This window comes from Capsella rubella, unplaced genomic scaffold (assembly GCF_000375325.1).
Source record: "Capsella rubella cultivar Monte Gargano unplaced genomic scaffold, Caprub1_0 scaffold_7, whole genome shotgun sequence".
NCBI classification, from domain to species: Eukaryota; Viridiplantae; Streptophyta; class Magnoliopsida; order Brassicales; family Brassicaceae; genus Capsella; species Capsella rubella.
The window spans coordinates 5,806,006-5,823,287 of NW_006238917.1; the positions used below are offsets into that span (position 1 = coordinate 5,806,006).

General features: G+C 32.9%; 3 protein-coding genes across 3 annotated transcripts; 1 reads left to right on the forward strand and 2 right to left on the reverse strand.

Moving 5' to 3' along the window:
- Positions 1-4,527: 4,527 nt before the first annotated feature.
- Positions 4,528-6,188, forward strand: LOC17880891 (gibberellin 20 oxidase 1). Its single transcript, XM_006283834.2, has 3 exons — positions 4,528-5,201; positions 5,399-5,720; positions 5,801-6,188. The coding sequence occupies exons 1-3, from the start codon at positions 4,621-4,623 to the stop codon at positions 6,062-6,064; spliced, it is 1,167 nt and encodes a 388-aa protein (XP_006283896.1). The 5' UTR covers positions 4,528-4,620; the 3' UTR covers positions 6,065-6,188.
- Positions 6,189-9,857: 3,669 nt separating this feature from the next.
- On the reverse strand, positions 9,858-11,621 carry LOC17879046 (transcription factor bHLH126). Its single transcript, XM_006285287.2, has 4 exons — positions 11,397-11,621; positions 10,836-11,195; positions 10,636-10,758; positions 9,858-10,176 (listed from the first exon to the last, which is right to left on the reverse strand). Exons 1-3 carry the CDS (start codon positions 11,619-11,621, stop codon positions 10,681-10,683), a joined length of 663 nt encoding a protein of 220 aa, XP_006285349.1. The 3' UTR covers positions 9,858-10,176; positions 10,636-10,680.
- Positions 11,622-15,050: 3,429 nt separating this feature from the next.
- On the reverse strand, positions 15,051-16,528 carry LOC17878824 (transcription factor bHLH118). Its single transcript, XM_023779299.1, has 3 exons — positions 16,178-16,528; positions 15,712-16,038; positions 15,051-15,379 (listed from the first exon to the last, which is right to left on the reverse strand). Exons 1-3 carry the CDS (start codon positions 16,352-16,354, stop codon positions 15,317-15,319), a joined length of 567 nt encoding a protein of 188 aa, XP_023635067.1. The 5' UTR covers positions 16,355-16,528; the 3' UTR covers positions 15,051-15,316.
- Between the last annotated feature and the right edge of the window lie 754 nt (positions 16,529-17,282).

Consider the following 17,282-nt stretch of genomic DNA (forward strand, 5'->3'; position numbering starts at 1 on the left):
TTTTTTTTATATATATAAAATATAAATTAATAGTGTCGTCTATTTTTTTTTTTTTTGTTTCATTGATTTAAGTATGTATGATTCCTACTTAACGTTGAAATATGTTATGTTTTAATTAGGTGAAAGAACTATTCGTTGCAATTTTCCCACAAACCATCATCCTAATTTTGTTTTCTTCTCTTTACGACTTTAGTATCTCGTTCTCGTATGTTCTTAGGTTGTCACATATATCAAATCAGATAATTGTATACACACAGTCACACACACACTTTATATCTTATAATGTGAGGCTTGAAATTCCTAGGTCCTCTATTAAGCCATAATGCATCATGACAATGTTATGTACTGTAAAATCCTTGATTGTACACTCGTATCCGAGAAAAAAATAACTAAAGATTTGCTTCTTGTCATTTATTTCAAGTATCAGTTTAAAAAGTTGCATGATTGAGTTGAAGAACTGCACATGTGTTGCTCCCTCTGTTTTCAAATCCATAGAACGTTTAGCATCATCATCTAAAGTGTCATTATTTACAATATTAGAAAACTGTTGTTTAGTTATACGATCAATTATTTTTGTACTTATAGTGGTTTTGTTATAAAGGATGGAATATTTTTTATCTAATTAGTCGCTGGGAAATGTTGGAAGAAAAAAAAAAGTTTTTCATGCTTAACTGAAGACTTTTTTCAAGCCTTTATAGTTTTCTTTTATATTTTATTTTTTATGTAAATGTATAAAAAAAAACTTTTTATGGCATAAATCACATACCATTATTCAATCTAAAACAGTGATAACATGCTCTCAGCGTCACTAATTAATTGGGGATGGAGTAATGTCATTTTCTTTAAAAAATCAAGAGAAAGAAAACAAATCTATTTGAGATCATCTATGCCCCCCAGTTTCTCGTGTGATTAGGTAAGAGATCAATCTCTCTTTCCCCGTCCATCTAATGATGCCGGAGACAGGACATAAAAAGCATGAACTGGTTATAGTGGATCAATAAGAGGGTTTTAATTGGAGCTACTATTTGCGACAAAACCTCATGTCTAATAGTTGTCCTTTATAGGTCCAGCATTGTTGGGTCCTTCAATATCTCACTCTCTTATAGTAATTAAGATAGAGATAGAACTTGCACCACATTAAAATAGAGAAGAACACACTTGGTCGGCCCCAACCTTCTTTATGGCATCCCTACTTAGTTGTTAGTATGTATTTCTTTGTCCCCTAATTGGCTCAAATGTATTAGAGCTAGGTTCTAAGAACAAAAATGTAAATCTTATGAAGCTTAATTATTTCAATTCTTTTCCTTTAGTACTAAAACTTTTTTTTGCTTTCAAAAATTAGGCTCTTATAGAAATGGGAATGGACCCTAGCATGAGCACCATGAGCCGACAACACACTCTTGCCTCTTCTCTAACTGGTCATCATTTATCTCTTACAAACCTAATAACGTCGCGTAGCCATACCATATACAGCGATCCAAACTCAAAGTTGAACTAGCTAGCGAGGTTTCGTGTAATTGTAAAGCATGTTTTTGTTTAATTGTAGGAAGCTAAAAGGGAAATGAATCTATTTACCTTAACCAAGTTTTGACTGTCTCACTTTGGCTGTATCTGCTCTGTCTTCAAACCAGTAGCTTCCAAAATATTGTCCATGTGATGATAAGATTGTTTAAAGTGCTGAAGTAACTTGCTAAATAAATATCTAACTAACCCACGCTATCATTGTTTGATTCCACCAAATTTTAACATGTAAAAATTGTATGACACGACCATACTAATTAAAGTCTAACAAAACTGAACCAAATTGTAATTGAACCGAACTAAAGGGATGATTGGTTGGACAGTTTAATGTTCTTACGGCCTTTAAACATTATTACAGTAATTGGTTACTAATATATATTGTTTGTACAATAATTGTTTACTAACATATATTGTTTATATACACGCATTTTAAAAAAAAACTAGGGAAAATTAGCCAAATAACTAAATAATTATTTCGTTTATGTTGAGTTAAAATTCAGATGCGAAACTTCAACATTTTATAATTTACATAATGTGTGATCAAAAATTAAAAAGATTAGAAACAGTTAGAACCAAATTTTAATAGATATATAAAACAAAGACTCCATTACTTTACAAAATAAAGAATAACGAATCAGAAAAATAAAGAATTTATAAAATTAAAATGTAAAAAAAAAACATTATTAGTTTTCTGTATTAAACATGATAATTTAACTTCTTAATATATTAGGTTAAATTTTTTTATTTTTTTTGGACAAATAGGTTGAAATTTAAATTAAAAAAAATGCTAGAGAAAAAAATAATAATAATAAAATTAAAAACAAAGGAAATAATTGGAAGAAAAAGACAAGAAAGCAAACTCGAGAGAGCAAAGGCAAAAAAAAACAGAATAACAAAGTGGAACCAACACTTCCCATAAAAATCCAAAGAACCTTGGGAAGCTCTTTTGTCCTGCCAACTATAAAAACAGACCCCTACCTAAAGGATCCACAGTTGTTTTTGTTTTTAAAAATATAACTTACAAGTATCCCAATCTTTTTTGTTTTGTTTCGCTACTACAATTCCCGATGAACAGATTTAGACAATCTTGGATTTGTCTGTATCGTCCTACCCAGGCTTAGCGGTAACGAAGGTTTTGAATGGAGATAATAAATATGGCAGAGCAGATCAAGCAGTTCAAATATACCCAGCACAACAAAAGCAGATTAAGCAGATATGGCATATTAAATGCATATCAAGTTTTATTAATTTTTTATTAAAAAAACAGTTCATTTAAAAACACTCCAAATCTCCAGCTTTTTTACTGTTCATAGTGCAGTACAAATATCCTTCTTATTTTTGATCTGCCAGCAGATCAATTATTTTTTAATAATATTTCCTTTTTTAAACTGCCATTATATTAATTTTGTGTGAATGTAGGAAAAATAGCAGTTCCCCCACTATGTGTATTATCTGCTTTTAATCTGCCTTTAATCTGCCCTTCCATTTAAAGCCGAAGACTCATGGCTGTGGAACTTTTTTGACTACCTAGCTAGCCACCACCATGGATTAAGATCATTCAAAGAATTTGAATTTTCTTACATGTTATTCACTCATGGTGTAAAATACTTTTAACCATCCATCCATCATTTACATTTTCTTTTTTTTTGGGCAAACCAGCCATCATTTACATATATGTTAAATTAACATCTAAAGGGTATATGTCTATCTCGTGATGTAAATTCAAATAGTAGTATCAAATACCTAAAGACCTCGACCTATGAGTTAGTACTAGTATGCTATTCATTATTAATGGTAATTGTCCATGTCTCCGACACAACAAACATGTAAGCTAAAGAGAAAAGACAATTTTTTTCGTATCTTCACCATTCGTTTTTGTTTTTCTTCTAAATATCTAGAGAAATCATAAGAGCATATCTATCAGTGTTTTCTATGTAAAAGCTTTTCCATCCATGGTTTCTTAACTAGATACTTTTACTAAAATCACAATAGAAATAAAATAAAATATAGAAGTGATAAATTGTGAGGGTTTCTTGTTTAAACAGACCACCAAATAGAAGTGATAAATTGTGAGGGTAAAATCTTATTTACCCTCTAGTGTAAACCTTATTTTTAAGATCCCACCAATAATGGTGGTTTTATTTTGTAATAAAAACCTCATAATACACATATCACTTAGGGGGTGTTATTGGTTTGGGAGTTATGTGGTGTTTTAATGACTTTAGATGTTAGGTAGGACCATTTGTTATTGAATCAAGATTTTACTAAACTCTTTTAAAGTTTGGTGTTATTAGTTATTGATTTGTAAAAAGTCATTGAAAATCTTAACAGATATGGGTTATGGAATTCAGAGTTTTACAAAGTCATTAAAAGTTCTGTGTTATTCAATTAAAACAAAAGAATCTCTGACTATTAATGAATTTAAATTTTATGTTATTGGTTTATGATTTTAAACTCTTTTCTTTACAAAATAAATTCATGAAAAGTATCTTATTAATACATAGATTGTTTGAGAGACTTTACAAAACTATAGAAAAAATAATCAACAAGACTAAAGAAAATTCTCAAACAATCCTTTAAGCTCTTAAACAATCAAACTATCTATGATTTTACTAGAGTCGTCTAAATTCTTTATAAGTTAGAATTCAATAATACCCCCTTAGTTATTAGTTTATTTTTTGAAATAAATCTGAATTTAATATAGATTCAATTAATTAAATTTAAGATAAATTCACTCCATTTTTTTCTTTTTTCTTTTTTGTTTGTTTAAGGTTTTTCCAGTTTCCACCACTTGTTTAGCGATTTTAACTGCATTGCAAAGAATGATAATCTAAAAATAGTAGATAGATTCGTCGATCTAATGCAAACTGATCTCAGTCACATGTGGCAAAAAGTCTTTCATTCCAAAAAAAATAATACTTATTAGTCACAAAACAAACAAACAAAAGAGAAGTGGACAACACTATACAATAGCCTTAAATGCTTGCTTATATAAAGACTGAAAGGACCCGTGGTATCTCCTCGCAAATACTATACTACTCGCTTTACTATTTCTCTCCATCGACCAAAAACAAGAACTCCAAGAAACCTCAGAAAAAAATGGCCGTGAGTTGCGTAACAACATCTCTAGCGGAAGAAGACAAACCTAAACTAGGCATCGGAAATAATATTCAAACGCCATTGATCTTTAACCCTTCCATGCTTAACCTCCAACCCAATATCCCAAACCAGTTCATATGGCCTGACGACGAGAAGCCTTCCATCGACGCTCCCGAGCTTGATGTTCCCCTCATCGATCTCCAAGACCTTCTCTCTGATGGAGGCTCATCTGCCTCTCCATCTTCCTCCTCTGCCTCTTTACAAGCCTCCACGCTTATCTCTGAGGCATGTAAGAAGCACGGGTTCTTCCTCGTGGTCAATCACGGCATCAGCGAGGAGCTTATATCAGACGCTCATGTATACATGAGCCGCTTCTTCGATATGCCTCTCTCCGAGAAACAGAGGGTTCTGAGAAAACCCGGCGAGAGTTGTGGCTACGCCAGCAGTTTCACCGGCCGCTTCTCCACCAAGCTTCCATGGAAGGAGACACTCTCTTTCCGGTTTTGCGAAGGCGAGACAATCCCAAAAACCGTTCAAGATTACTTCAGCGATGCCTTGGGACATGAGTTTGAGCCATTTGGGTAAAAGTTAAAACAGAGCAATAAACTAATAAAAGATAGAGAGAGAAAGAGAGAAAAATGAAATAATTTAACATGTCTTTTGTCCTTTCCTCTGTTTTGTTTTAACAAAACCAATAACCGGTTTCTTCTATACCGACCACTGTACCGTGACTTTAGAAGACTACTTATTGTTATTGTTGGTTTCTGGTTTATTGCAGGAAGGTGTACCAAGAGTACTGCGAGGCAATGAGTTCTCTGTCACTGAAGATCATGGAGCTTTTGGGGCTAAGTTTAGGCGTAAACCGAGACTACTTTCGAGAGTTTTTTGAAGACAATGATTCGATAATGAGACTGAATTACTACCCTCCATGTCAGAAACCAGATCTTACATTAGGAACAGGACCTCATTGTGATCCAACTTCTCTTACCATCCTTCACCAAGACCATGTTAATGGCCTTCAAGTCTTTGTCGAAAATCAGTGGCGCTCCATACGTCCCAATCCCAAAGCCTTTGTCGTCAATATCGGCGATACTTTCATGGTAAGCCCACTAAAGAGAGAAAAAGAAACACATATTTTGGTTGAGATATACTCTAAACCGGGATTGATCTCATTTTGTAGGCTCTATCTAACGATAGATACAAGAGCTGCTTGCATAGGGCAGTGGTGAACAGCGAGAGCGAGAGGAAATCACTTGCATTCTTCTTGTGTCCCAAAAAAGACAGAGTAGTGAAGCCACCAAGGGAGCTTTTGGACAGCATCACATCAAGGAAATACCCTGACTTCACATGGTCTATGTTCCTTGAATTCACTCAGAAACACTATAGAGCAGACATGAACACTCTCCAAGCCTTCTCAGATTGGCTCACCAACAAACCCATCTAAGAAATAAAACAATATCTATGTCTCGTCTTGTTAGTTACTTATCTTTTTCTGTTTTTGTTTTTTATATTTAATATCATGTATATGGTAAGATGCAATAACAACCTTAGCATTTCATTTCTGAAAACTGATCCGCTACTACCATAACTTAATGACTACAGTCACTACACCCACAATTATTTTACAGATTTAAGAAAATTAATCCATCTAAGGTTATATATATCGGACGAATTGGTCTAGTAGCATGTTTGAGGAAACGTTACGGATAACTAATACAAAGACTATGAACACATGGAATTTATTAGGTTAGAAGCAGAAAAGGAAAAATGTGGTCCCTTTGTTCCCAAAACATGTACTGATCAGATTTCAACCTGAGACATGTATACTTGCTGCAAGTAAACCAACGAACTTGTACTCCATATTGGCCCCCTAAAACAATGGCATCTAATTAATGAAAAACCTACCCACGTTATGATTTTGTGAACTAATTATGGCAATTCAACAATATGTAAATTTATGATGTTTTGAAGTACCATAGATCAAAGCTGCATGCCTAAAAGAAGGTCGAATGGATATTTGTCAAAGCGGCGATCCTAGGTTGGTGAATGGTGATGGCCGGCCACATGACTAGAAATGAACTTGTAGTCGACGACTGCTTAATTATACTTGACCAGCGATCACCCTCCCCAGTCCCCACCTTCTTGTCTTACTCTCACCTTTTAAAGTTTGTTTTATATGTTGGTCGACGATGACAGGATATTCAGTTTTATGTTAATGAGAATTCTATGTGAATTACATGTTGAACTCGTGAAGATATGTCAAGATAAGATCAGTAAGTTTTTGCTGTTTGGTGTAGAAAATAGTGCGTGGCTCTATATGAATTGCATGTCGAACTCGTGAGGACACGTTTCGATAAGATCAGTATTTTATATGATCTGATTTCCTTATTCTTTGTCTAAGAAACCATTCAGTTTGGGCTAAACCAGGAGAAAAATCCCTGTCCGAATGGTCTTACTCTTACGCCTAACAATCCAGTTTTTGGGGATTGAAATATAGGTTCCATGGATTTTGGGCTTTAGTCCTAATTGACAAACCTAGATGTATGTAATTGACAAACCTTTTTTTTTTTCTTTTTCCATTTCTCATATCATGTTAGGTTAATTTGCTAATTCACTATGAATCTTAGAACACATTATCCAAAAGTACAAAACTATGTATGTAGTTACTGTGGAACCGATCCATTACATTAACATCTTTTGGGACGTAACTTTTTTATACGTGGGCTACTAATGGGTAAAATCCATCTTTTTAATAAGGTAGCCCACGCATTATCTTTCTTTTCCATAATACTTTTGGTGTCATCTGAAAATCATGTCTTTTTTATACTTCTGCAAATTTTGGATGTTCGATTTCTTCTCCCTGCCTCTAAATTTCGATTTTGTTGAAACTTCGACTTCAAGTAAAATCTTTTTGCGTTAATTTTTCTCTGAACATATGCTGTACAGTATCTTAAACTATTACATGCAACTATTTTGGAATAATACAAGCATGAAAACTTAAATATAATTTGATTTAGGATAACCTACAACTCAACATTGACATAATTATACATATAGGAAACTGACACACACACACACACACACACACACACACACAAAAAGACGTAATAGCAAACTAGTTAGGTATGAATGTTTTCACATGTGTACTTGTCTTATACAACCTTTTTTAATGAAATCATAATATATGACGACTGCTCACCCAAAATCATTGATTGTGTAGGTACGAAATCGTCCTTAATTGATAATCTATTGACTATGCATGGAAACACATATAAGATCGGATCATTATTTTATTTAAAAAAGAAGAAGGAAAAAAATCGGATCATTCCATTTCTGAATCTCTCGGACATGACACCAACTGATTGAGAAGTACATGATCGTGTACATGATGATATGTTTGGCCAGAAATCACTATCATATAGTATATGGGACTAACTTAAACCCCACAGGGACACGCACACAAATACAATAAGGTTTGGTCAAATCTTATACATGCAAGTAAAACGATAGAAAATGTGTACACATAGATATAATGTAGTTCGCCATTAGATCCGGCTATTTATAAACTATAGGTCAAATTATCTAAATTGAAAGAAGGAAAAAAAACCATTTTATTTTTGTTAATTTTGTTGTAGATAAAATGCAGAAAAGGACAACGTGACTCGCAGTTATGAACATTATAGTGTTAAAAAAAAATAGTGTGATACTTTGTACTTACATTAGATGGAAATGATGTCTAAATTTTTAATATTATTGTCATTAGTTTGCCTAGATAGTTGGAAATAATTAATATGGGCTTTTAAATATTAGTATTTCCGAGTATATTTTCATTAAAATGATAAATCTTCTGGGACTATCTTTTATGTTGGAACACAATCCGATCTGATGAGTGATGATCATGGATTTGTTGGACGGCATCTCTTTTTCTTTTCCTTTTTTTTTTTTTGACGACCACAGATTTATACTAAAATAAGACTCCTTGTTGATAATTAATTTGATTACCAATAATGATATAACTAAAGATAACAAACGAATATTATGGAGATCTCAACCACTCATCATGCGTATCTCTTAAGTAAGTGCTTGAAACATTTGAACTACTGTCAACTTCGCTTAAGTTCGTGAGATTTATTAATAAATGAAAGTGGAACTTTGATCTAAAATAATGAGTTCTTATTAGAATAAAATTAATGTGACTCTGCTCTTCATATATATACTTATGAGGGTACGTAGGAAAAGAGTCAAAAGACGAGGCAAAAGAAACCAAGATTTTGGGGGATATGTATAATACTGTGTCGTATCGTGAATTACAAAAGAAAATAAGATATTGCAATTGAATATTAGATAATCGTCTAAAGTATCTTAACGAAAAAAAAAAAGAAGAATATCTTAAAGTTTTGAATAAGAAAGTAATGTCAACATTAGAAAATGCTAAAATGGTAAGGTGGTTCTATGCATTGAATTCAGTCTTTCTAAAATGCTTCTTCTTTGTCAGGAAAAGCATCCTGATGATTAAGTGATTAATAATCGCTTATAATTCGACCTCTGAGTTTACATTTGCTATGTCATTTGGTGATGTGAGCTAGATAGGCTAAATTTGTGCTTATGAATTTACACGCACATACTGATGATATATACTTGCGGATATAGTCCAAAATAATGATGATGACATTTCACATTGGTATGTATGTCCTGTGTTAGGGACTTAGGGTTATTAACTTACAATCAAAACATATGTTCTATTTTCTTCTAGCTAGTATTACTATAATATCGTTAGTTATTTGGAACTTTTAGTCACTTTCTAATTAAATTCCAAACGATTGGGATTCTCTCGCTGTTAGTATCACTACTTCACATTGTATCTCTCTTTGACATAACTCAGTATGTCGACCTAGAAATTGTAACAGTTATGTTTCTTCTCAAATTGTGCAGTTATATGTGCAAAACAATTCACATAAAATATCGAAGATATAACCTTCATTTTGACCAATATTAGAGCCCAAAAGATTCATGGTTCCCTCTTACTCAATATATATCTTCATACATACTTATCTGGTTAGAACTAGGCGATTAAACCTTTAACTTCAAACAGTTGGCGATATATTATGTTATTGTTTTGGACTATTGGCCTTTATTTTGCTCTACCCTTTCTTAATGATTCATGGTTTATTGTATTTGCCTTTATTTTGCTCTACCCTTGCTTAATGATTCATGCATATGCGTTATATGAAACTTGGTTTCCATACTAAAATAATACAGGAAGACATAACAACGAAAAAAACAAAAAATGTTATAAGAAGAAGGAAAAAACTTGTTTGTGAGAAACAAATGGTCTACTGAAAACATCACACCCCTTGGTCTTAACGGCGTGCGTGGCGGTGAATGATGGTGAAGTTATATACCCACCCATAAAATCCGCTTGAAATATAACAGCATCGTACGAACTTGAACTAGTTTAAACCAAAGCTACGTACGCCTCAATCCACGAATGAACTTTAAAACCTATGCACCTTCCTTGCTCTCAAGATGAAACTTCAAGAAGACTTTAGATATTTCCTGCATTTAGAATATTGTGATATTTTTCAATTAGAATTTAGTATATCATATCCAACATTGCATGAACCAAAACAACGTAATATATAATTCAGTCATATATATTATGTTGTAAAATGCATGAACCAAAATACCTAAATACACCATGCATATCCAACATTGCATATCTTTATGTACCATTGACAAACAAGAAACAAGTGAAATTCTTGTGTCTAATATATGTATTACTTTCACATTATTTCTAAGTGTATATATATAAGCTCATGAACAAAGTATAAGAGAATAACAATTGGAGCAATAAACATATGATATGTACAAAAAGTATTATTGTTCTTTATCATATTTATAACAAGCTTCAATACCAAATCTAAAAGGGAAAATAATTTGGAAATGGGTTCCTATTTAGCTAAAGTCCACACCTTCATATAATGAAAGAAAGAGCTCGGGTAAAAGAGATCATACGATGAAGGGTCTTAATTACGACTATGAATGTAGTGTCTCTGATCACTACCCTGTTGAAAGTATCAAATCCTCAACAAGCTTCTCCTGCAACCAAGCTAAGTCGATGCATCCGAAACTATTAACCTGTTTTCATATAAACTATAAGCAGAATGAAACCCTAAACTTAATTTCAATTGACATGTCATGTTGTGTAACCATACCTCAACTTGAATAGTGTGCATGAGCCTCTCATTGACTCTTGTCGTGAGTGAGCTGATGACTTCAAGCCCTTTCTCTTGAAGTGTCTCAAGCACTCTTGAGAGTTTCAAAGCATCGGGACCTGAGGAGCTGCTGCTCACCACCACTTCTAAGCCGCTCACGTGTGGTTGCACCATCACAGTCGCCGGATCCGGTTTAGGCAAATCGGATCCAGTTTTTGCTGGATCCGAATTCGACAGATATCTCTGACCCGTTCCTCTACTTAGCTCGTCTCTTCTTGCAGTGAGTTCTTTAATCCTTGTCTCCGTGTCCTTGATGAAATTCACCGCTCCGTTTACATGATCCGAAACAGCTCTTTTCCCCTACAAATAATATAATAAAATTAGATACATACAAAAAGGAAATATTCATAACCCTAACAGCCAAATCTTGGTTTCTTGTTCGAACAATAGCTACAAAGAAAGATAAATAAAATTTGAGAGAGATAATTACAAAAAGTGAGTAAAAGAATATATATATATATATATATATATATATATATATATATATATATATATATGAACCTTGATGTATTGGAGAGGTAGGTGAGTACGAAGAGCAGCGAAGAGCGTAGCCATTTCTTGTCTTCTTTGGCGTTCGATGTCGCGGTGGAGAAGCTTCTTCTTCTTCTTATTGTCATCTGTATCATGAGGCAAACCTGAGCCGCCGCTGCTGCCGCCTTCACCGGCTGAGCTAAACGGTCTTTGTCTCTGGTAGCCTTTGGGATTAAGATTCTGATAAGGATCCATATATAGTTTGACACTTTGAGCTTTAGCAATGTATCAGATCTCCCATAGGATTTGTGTGTGGTTCTGTCCTATGATATATAATTTTTTATATCTTTTATTGTTTGTTTTACTTGTTCAAGGATAGTGCCTTAAAGAACCAAAATGGTTCTCTATGTCTGCTGTAGGTGAGAGGGAGGACCATTAATTAAAATATTTAATATATATACACATTAGGGAGGGCCAAATAATGCAGGTTCTGGAATTACTCTTTTTTTATGAAAATATTGTTTTCTTCTTTTTAACAGGATGATGAGCCTCGGGCTAGCGTGAGTCCTCCTTGGCCAAAATATTATTATTACTTTTTTTGGACAAGGCCAAAATATTTTTATATCAGATTTATTTGGTGGTATCAAAATAATAATTCTGATTTTTTTTCTTTTTTTTTTTGGGATTTGCAGCATTTAAATTCGGGCACTACACTAAAAAGTCACTAGCTAACAAAGTAACAAGTAACAACAATACTATTGTTTTCATTGTGTGAGAAAATATCAAAATAAGCTCTCTAATTTTTTTTATAACTCACTATGATTAAAATCAAATGTCAAATTATTATTTTATACATTATTTTTTGATAAAGCAAATTAATTCATACGTTTCTTAAAACAGCTTTTGCCATTACATCCAAGTAAAAATTTTCCTTTTATGTAAATCCATCTCTTACCATGAAAGAACATAAATAGAAAATTAAAAAATAAAACAACAAAAGTACACTGTACATATCTAAATGTCAAAGTCAAACCGACAAATATGTATGTAGAAAAAGTGACTGAAACGCAAACTGTTTGCTAAAAGCAAAAAATGTCACAATTACAGTTTACTTATCATGCGATACGACTGGGACGAGGAGGAAGAAGGAACCGGAGAAGAGATAACTGTATCGTGACATATGTGGACGTGAAAGGCCTAAACCGTGTCCTAAAGATTGGGATACACGAAAACAAAAACAAAAAAAGATCAAACCTCAGCCGTTGATGATATATGTTGTGATGATGGTCGTATGTGGGGCTCCGTACTTTATATTATAGCACCTGCTCACACTGCAACTAGTCTTTTTCAACATGTTTTTATAAAAAACGTACCATATCCATTGCGTATCAGATATATTATGTAGACAAATGTACACTACTGTGTTCTTTAGAAGATACTAATTACATTATAATATGCATACGATCTATGACATCCTTCCACGGACCACTGTTTCCATTTATTTAAAATAAAGCCTTTTGGTAAAGGTTATCCTTTCAAGGCAAAGCAAATCCTTCTTCTCTGTCACGAATCCTCTGTTATCTTTTAACTAGTCCATTACATTTATATTTATTTATTTGGATTCTTGAAGTTTACTAGTCTTTTTTGGATATGTTTGACCCAATCTTTTTCTTTAGGGATGGTATGCTCATTACTTGCTGTGTGTCTTTTCCATATTTTCCAAGTTTCGATCAAGGTGCTGAAATTGTTGGATGTTTGATGAACAAGATGTGTAGTTTTGGTTGACGCATCACGCATTGTCATGCAAGAACTCGTTGACAAGATTGATTTTTTGATTAGACAACTGCTACAACTGTCTATCGAATTCAAGAAGTAGCAAACAGCCGTCCAATAAAACTCCTCCTTTCGCCTGGTTTATGTAAAGATTATTTCTTAAGACACGTCTCTCTCTTGCTCTAGTTTTTATTACTGTTTAAGGTAATGAAAACATGCAAATATTTATCTCTTTTAAAAAATACAATTTGAAACATTTATACAAGTCAAATTGGTAATGTGATCAGGGACATGGCTGCATTTCCCCTAGCTAGCTCCCAAAAACGTATCAAATGCGGCAGAGTTTTCATCTTATAAAAATTTAAAGTTAGAAGCACGTTGTTAATTATGTATGACCAAAGACGTCAAATCGATGTGGTTGTCAGAAAAATAAGGATTATGCAAAAGTTAAAATTATTCGGAATCATACACAAATGCCTGAATTTGGAGTAAATGAGTACTACACTGTAAAGTGTAAACTAAAGACTAAACACTAACTCTTTAGACTTTTCTATCGGACGGTTGCAAACACAAGCCGCAATTTGTACAGTAACAATCCAATTATTTCTTAATTGTTCTCGTTTTTTTTTTTAGTTTTTCAGACGTCGAATAAAATATGGTGTTTGAAGTTAAAGTACCTTAATAATGTGGTAAATACAAAACTATATATTTCTCTTTTAAATAATTGTATGCTTTTTAATAGTTAACTCGTAATAGATTGTTGACAGCAAAGTATGCTTATTACAATACCCCAGTTACATATTTGTATAATTGACACAATATTCTTTAGTAGCGTCATCCTAATTTCTAAATGTTAAAATGACGCAATTTTAACATCTACAAAAATACCTTAGCTTCAATAAAATTCGAAAAAAAACTCGTGGGTTCAGAAAAATAATATAGAAATCTGAAATATGATTATTCCAAACTTTGGCTATTCAATCAAGCTTACGTATATGCAATAATTTATTGTATATTTACGAAACTGTATATAATTCAGACTTTAAAAGTCAAATAACACAGAAAGACCAAAGAATATGTTGACTTGGCCATGTGTTACATTATACTAATATAAGTAGCTAGACCCTACTTGGCTAATTCCGACCAAATCCCCAAGCCATGAACAAAAGTTGATTACTCATTTAGCTGAAATTGTTTACCAAAACTCTAAAAGAAAAGACAACAATTCTAGAATTAAAAATATTTAAATTTGGTAAAAAAATTATAGCGGTTTCAAACTAAGCAAACATATATAAAATATCAGACGTTCCCTATAGTTTATTTTTATTTTTCGTCCATGTGCTTAGGGTTAACTAATTATAAAGTTGATCGAGTTTCCACAGCTATGTGTGAATATCTCCCTTCACAAGGAAGTGAACTGAGAAACACACATATCAACTCATGTTTACTGGCGCTGCAATGGGGATATATGAACCATCTCTTACATGAATTAACACGCATAACTTTTATTTTTTAACCCTAATTTTTATCTAACAGTTATTAGAAATATATGGTTTTAATTCCTCTAATTCATGATCGTTAATTTTTATTTATTTCAATTCTCTTTTAATTTGAATGTATATATTAAATATCAAAACTAGTATACAGATAACACTTTTTTTTAATTAATTTTAGTGTATTTTGTTGTGTTTCTTAATAAAAGATATAAATATATATATTTTAATGATTTCTATATTTATAATGTGTCGGAATTTTTATTTATCTGGATGGGTTACTGAATTTTTGTTCAATTCGACGTACGTACTGTCTTTTGTTCGTAGTTGTGATGCTACGTACGTACTCACGGGGGCAATGATAACATATTTCAAATAAGACTTATTCTGTTATATAAGTTCATAACATAATTTCACGATTCTCTTACTCGTCGGCGTACCTTTCCTGTAAAATAAGAATGTTATCCTATATATAGACTTATACTATAGCTAGGTGAATAGTTTCTTACTCTCAGTTTCTTTAAAGTTGAGAAATACATCATCTCTGCAAAATCTGCAAACACACAAATATATATATAGAAATACACAGAACAATTAAGTACTAAAGAAACCATCTATTTATATATACATCGTTTATTTATTTATTTGAGAAGCTAAGATGAAATCTACTGAAAAACCTTTTAATTACTTTATTAGGGTAAGTGTAACCTTAAGGTCTGCTAAGTCGATCAAAGCCAGATCTTTGACCTGCAAAATTAATGCAAAACAACTTCACAATATTAATCCAAACATATTCATCACTTTGATCCTATAAGCAAACGTCGATCGATCAGATGCATGCATGTTTATATTCCAATCCAAATTAAGACACAAAACCCATTAATTGGTTTTTAACACTAACAGAGTTCTATCCACTCATAAAGTAGTTCACTAACAGAGTTACAAATATCTTGTATATATATGATTAAGTGTAGCCCTCTTTTTTTTTTCCAACAAAGTGTAGCTCTCTTTATATTCTTACATTTACTTAGTGAATATGTTTATGTTGCTCTAAAGTTACTAAGCTCGAGATATTGTACCTCAGCCTGTAAAGTGTGAATGAGTCTATCGTTTACACTGGAGGAGATGCAGCCAATAACACAGAGGCCTCGTTCACGAAGCACTTGCAGAACGCTTGAGATCGGCGTTTGGAGATGGCTAAACACGATTTCCACGCCGACCAAACACGGACGAATCACGACATGATTCGAATCATCATCGCAGCCTTGTTCATTGCTACTCCCAAAGCTTCGTCGAGACAATAGCACGAGGCCATCTCTCTTGGAGCTCATGTCCTTGATATTCCTCTCCAAATACTCTATGTAATTGACTCCCCCGTTCAGTTGATCTGAGGTCGAACGCTTACCCTAGAGAACCAAATCAAGAAACGAAGTGTTAGCCACAAAGCATGCATGTTTTGATCAGATTCTAATTAATTTTCGTAGATCTGTAGGATGGGAGTGAAGAATCAAAAGAAAGAATAATATAATTAGGGTTTTTGTTGACCTGGATGAACTCAAGAGGGAGAAGAGAGCGGAGAGAAGCGTAGAGAGAAGCCATTTCGAGTCTTCTTTGTTTCTCAACTTCTTTGTGTACTACCTTCTCCATTTTTTCTTCACAACTAACTCTCAGCTTCTTCTTACTAGGTGGCCTTCGTCTGATATTCTCCGGAGGACCGTTCATTGAAGCCTCTAGCTAGTCGTCTTTACGTACGTTAGTTATTTTGTACAATGATTCTTCTTGTAACGATAGTGATGATGATGTTAATGAGTAAGAATGATGATGATATGAGACAGTAGAATCAGATCTTGTGCTATGGGATCTGGTCTAGTCAGTGTGATTTGTTGTAAAGTTGAATAATATCGAAGCCGGAAACAAAGATAGCAAAAGGGAAATTTGTTTATATTATATTCAAAATGAAGGAAAAAAATAGTACGTTATTGGTAGACGTATCAGAAAAAGATAGTTTTGAAAGGGGTAAGCAATGACGTCTTTGTGCTTCTTCATTATTAACTTTCTCTCTTTAATCGATGCCTATAGGTTCTCTTCCACATTCCCGTATTAATTTCTTACTATATAACTATATATTATTAAATTCTTTATTGTTTTTTTCTTATAGTATAGTACACATATCAAGTGTACGTTCTGCTATCAATTTTCAATTATATCTGACATTGGTACCAATACCATATGTAGTATTTATTTAATTATCTATGATAGGGCTGCAGCTCTGAGGCCATATGCTCCCTGGACCGTCTTCCCAAAATGTGTTTGAATATCACTTTTTAAAAAATTGTGGAGTAACATAATGTACTAAGTTATTTTGCTGAGAATTGATTAGTACCTATTGGTCTTTTTTTTCGGCAATGCTAAACAAAGTCATATCATTCATTCTTACTAGCTACTGTTTTCCCCCCTCTAGTTATAATTGTTCTCCATTTATACCATTTTGAGTCGAAAGCATTTGAATGGATGAATCTTTTGTTTTTTTTTTTTATGATAATTTAAAAAATAAAATGAAATGAAAAACAAAACCTAAAGATACAGTACATTACTATGATTACTCTCCATTAACCAAAATTTGAATTGATCCCATTAGATTCCATAAAAT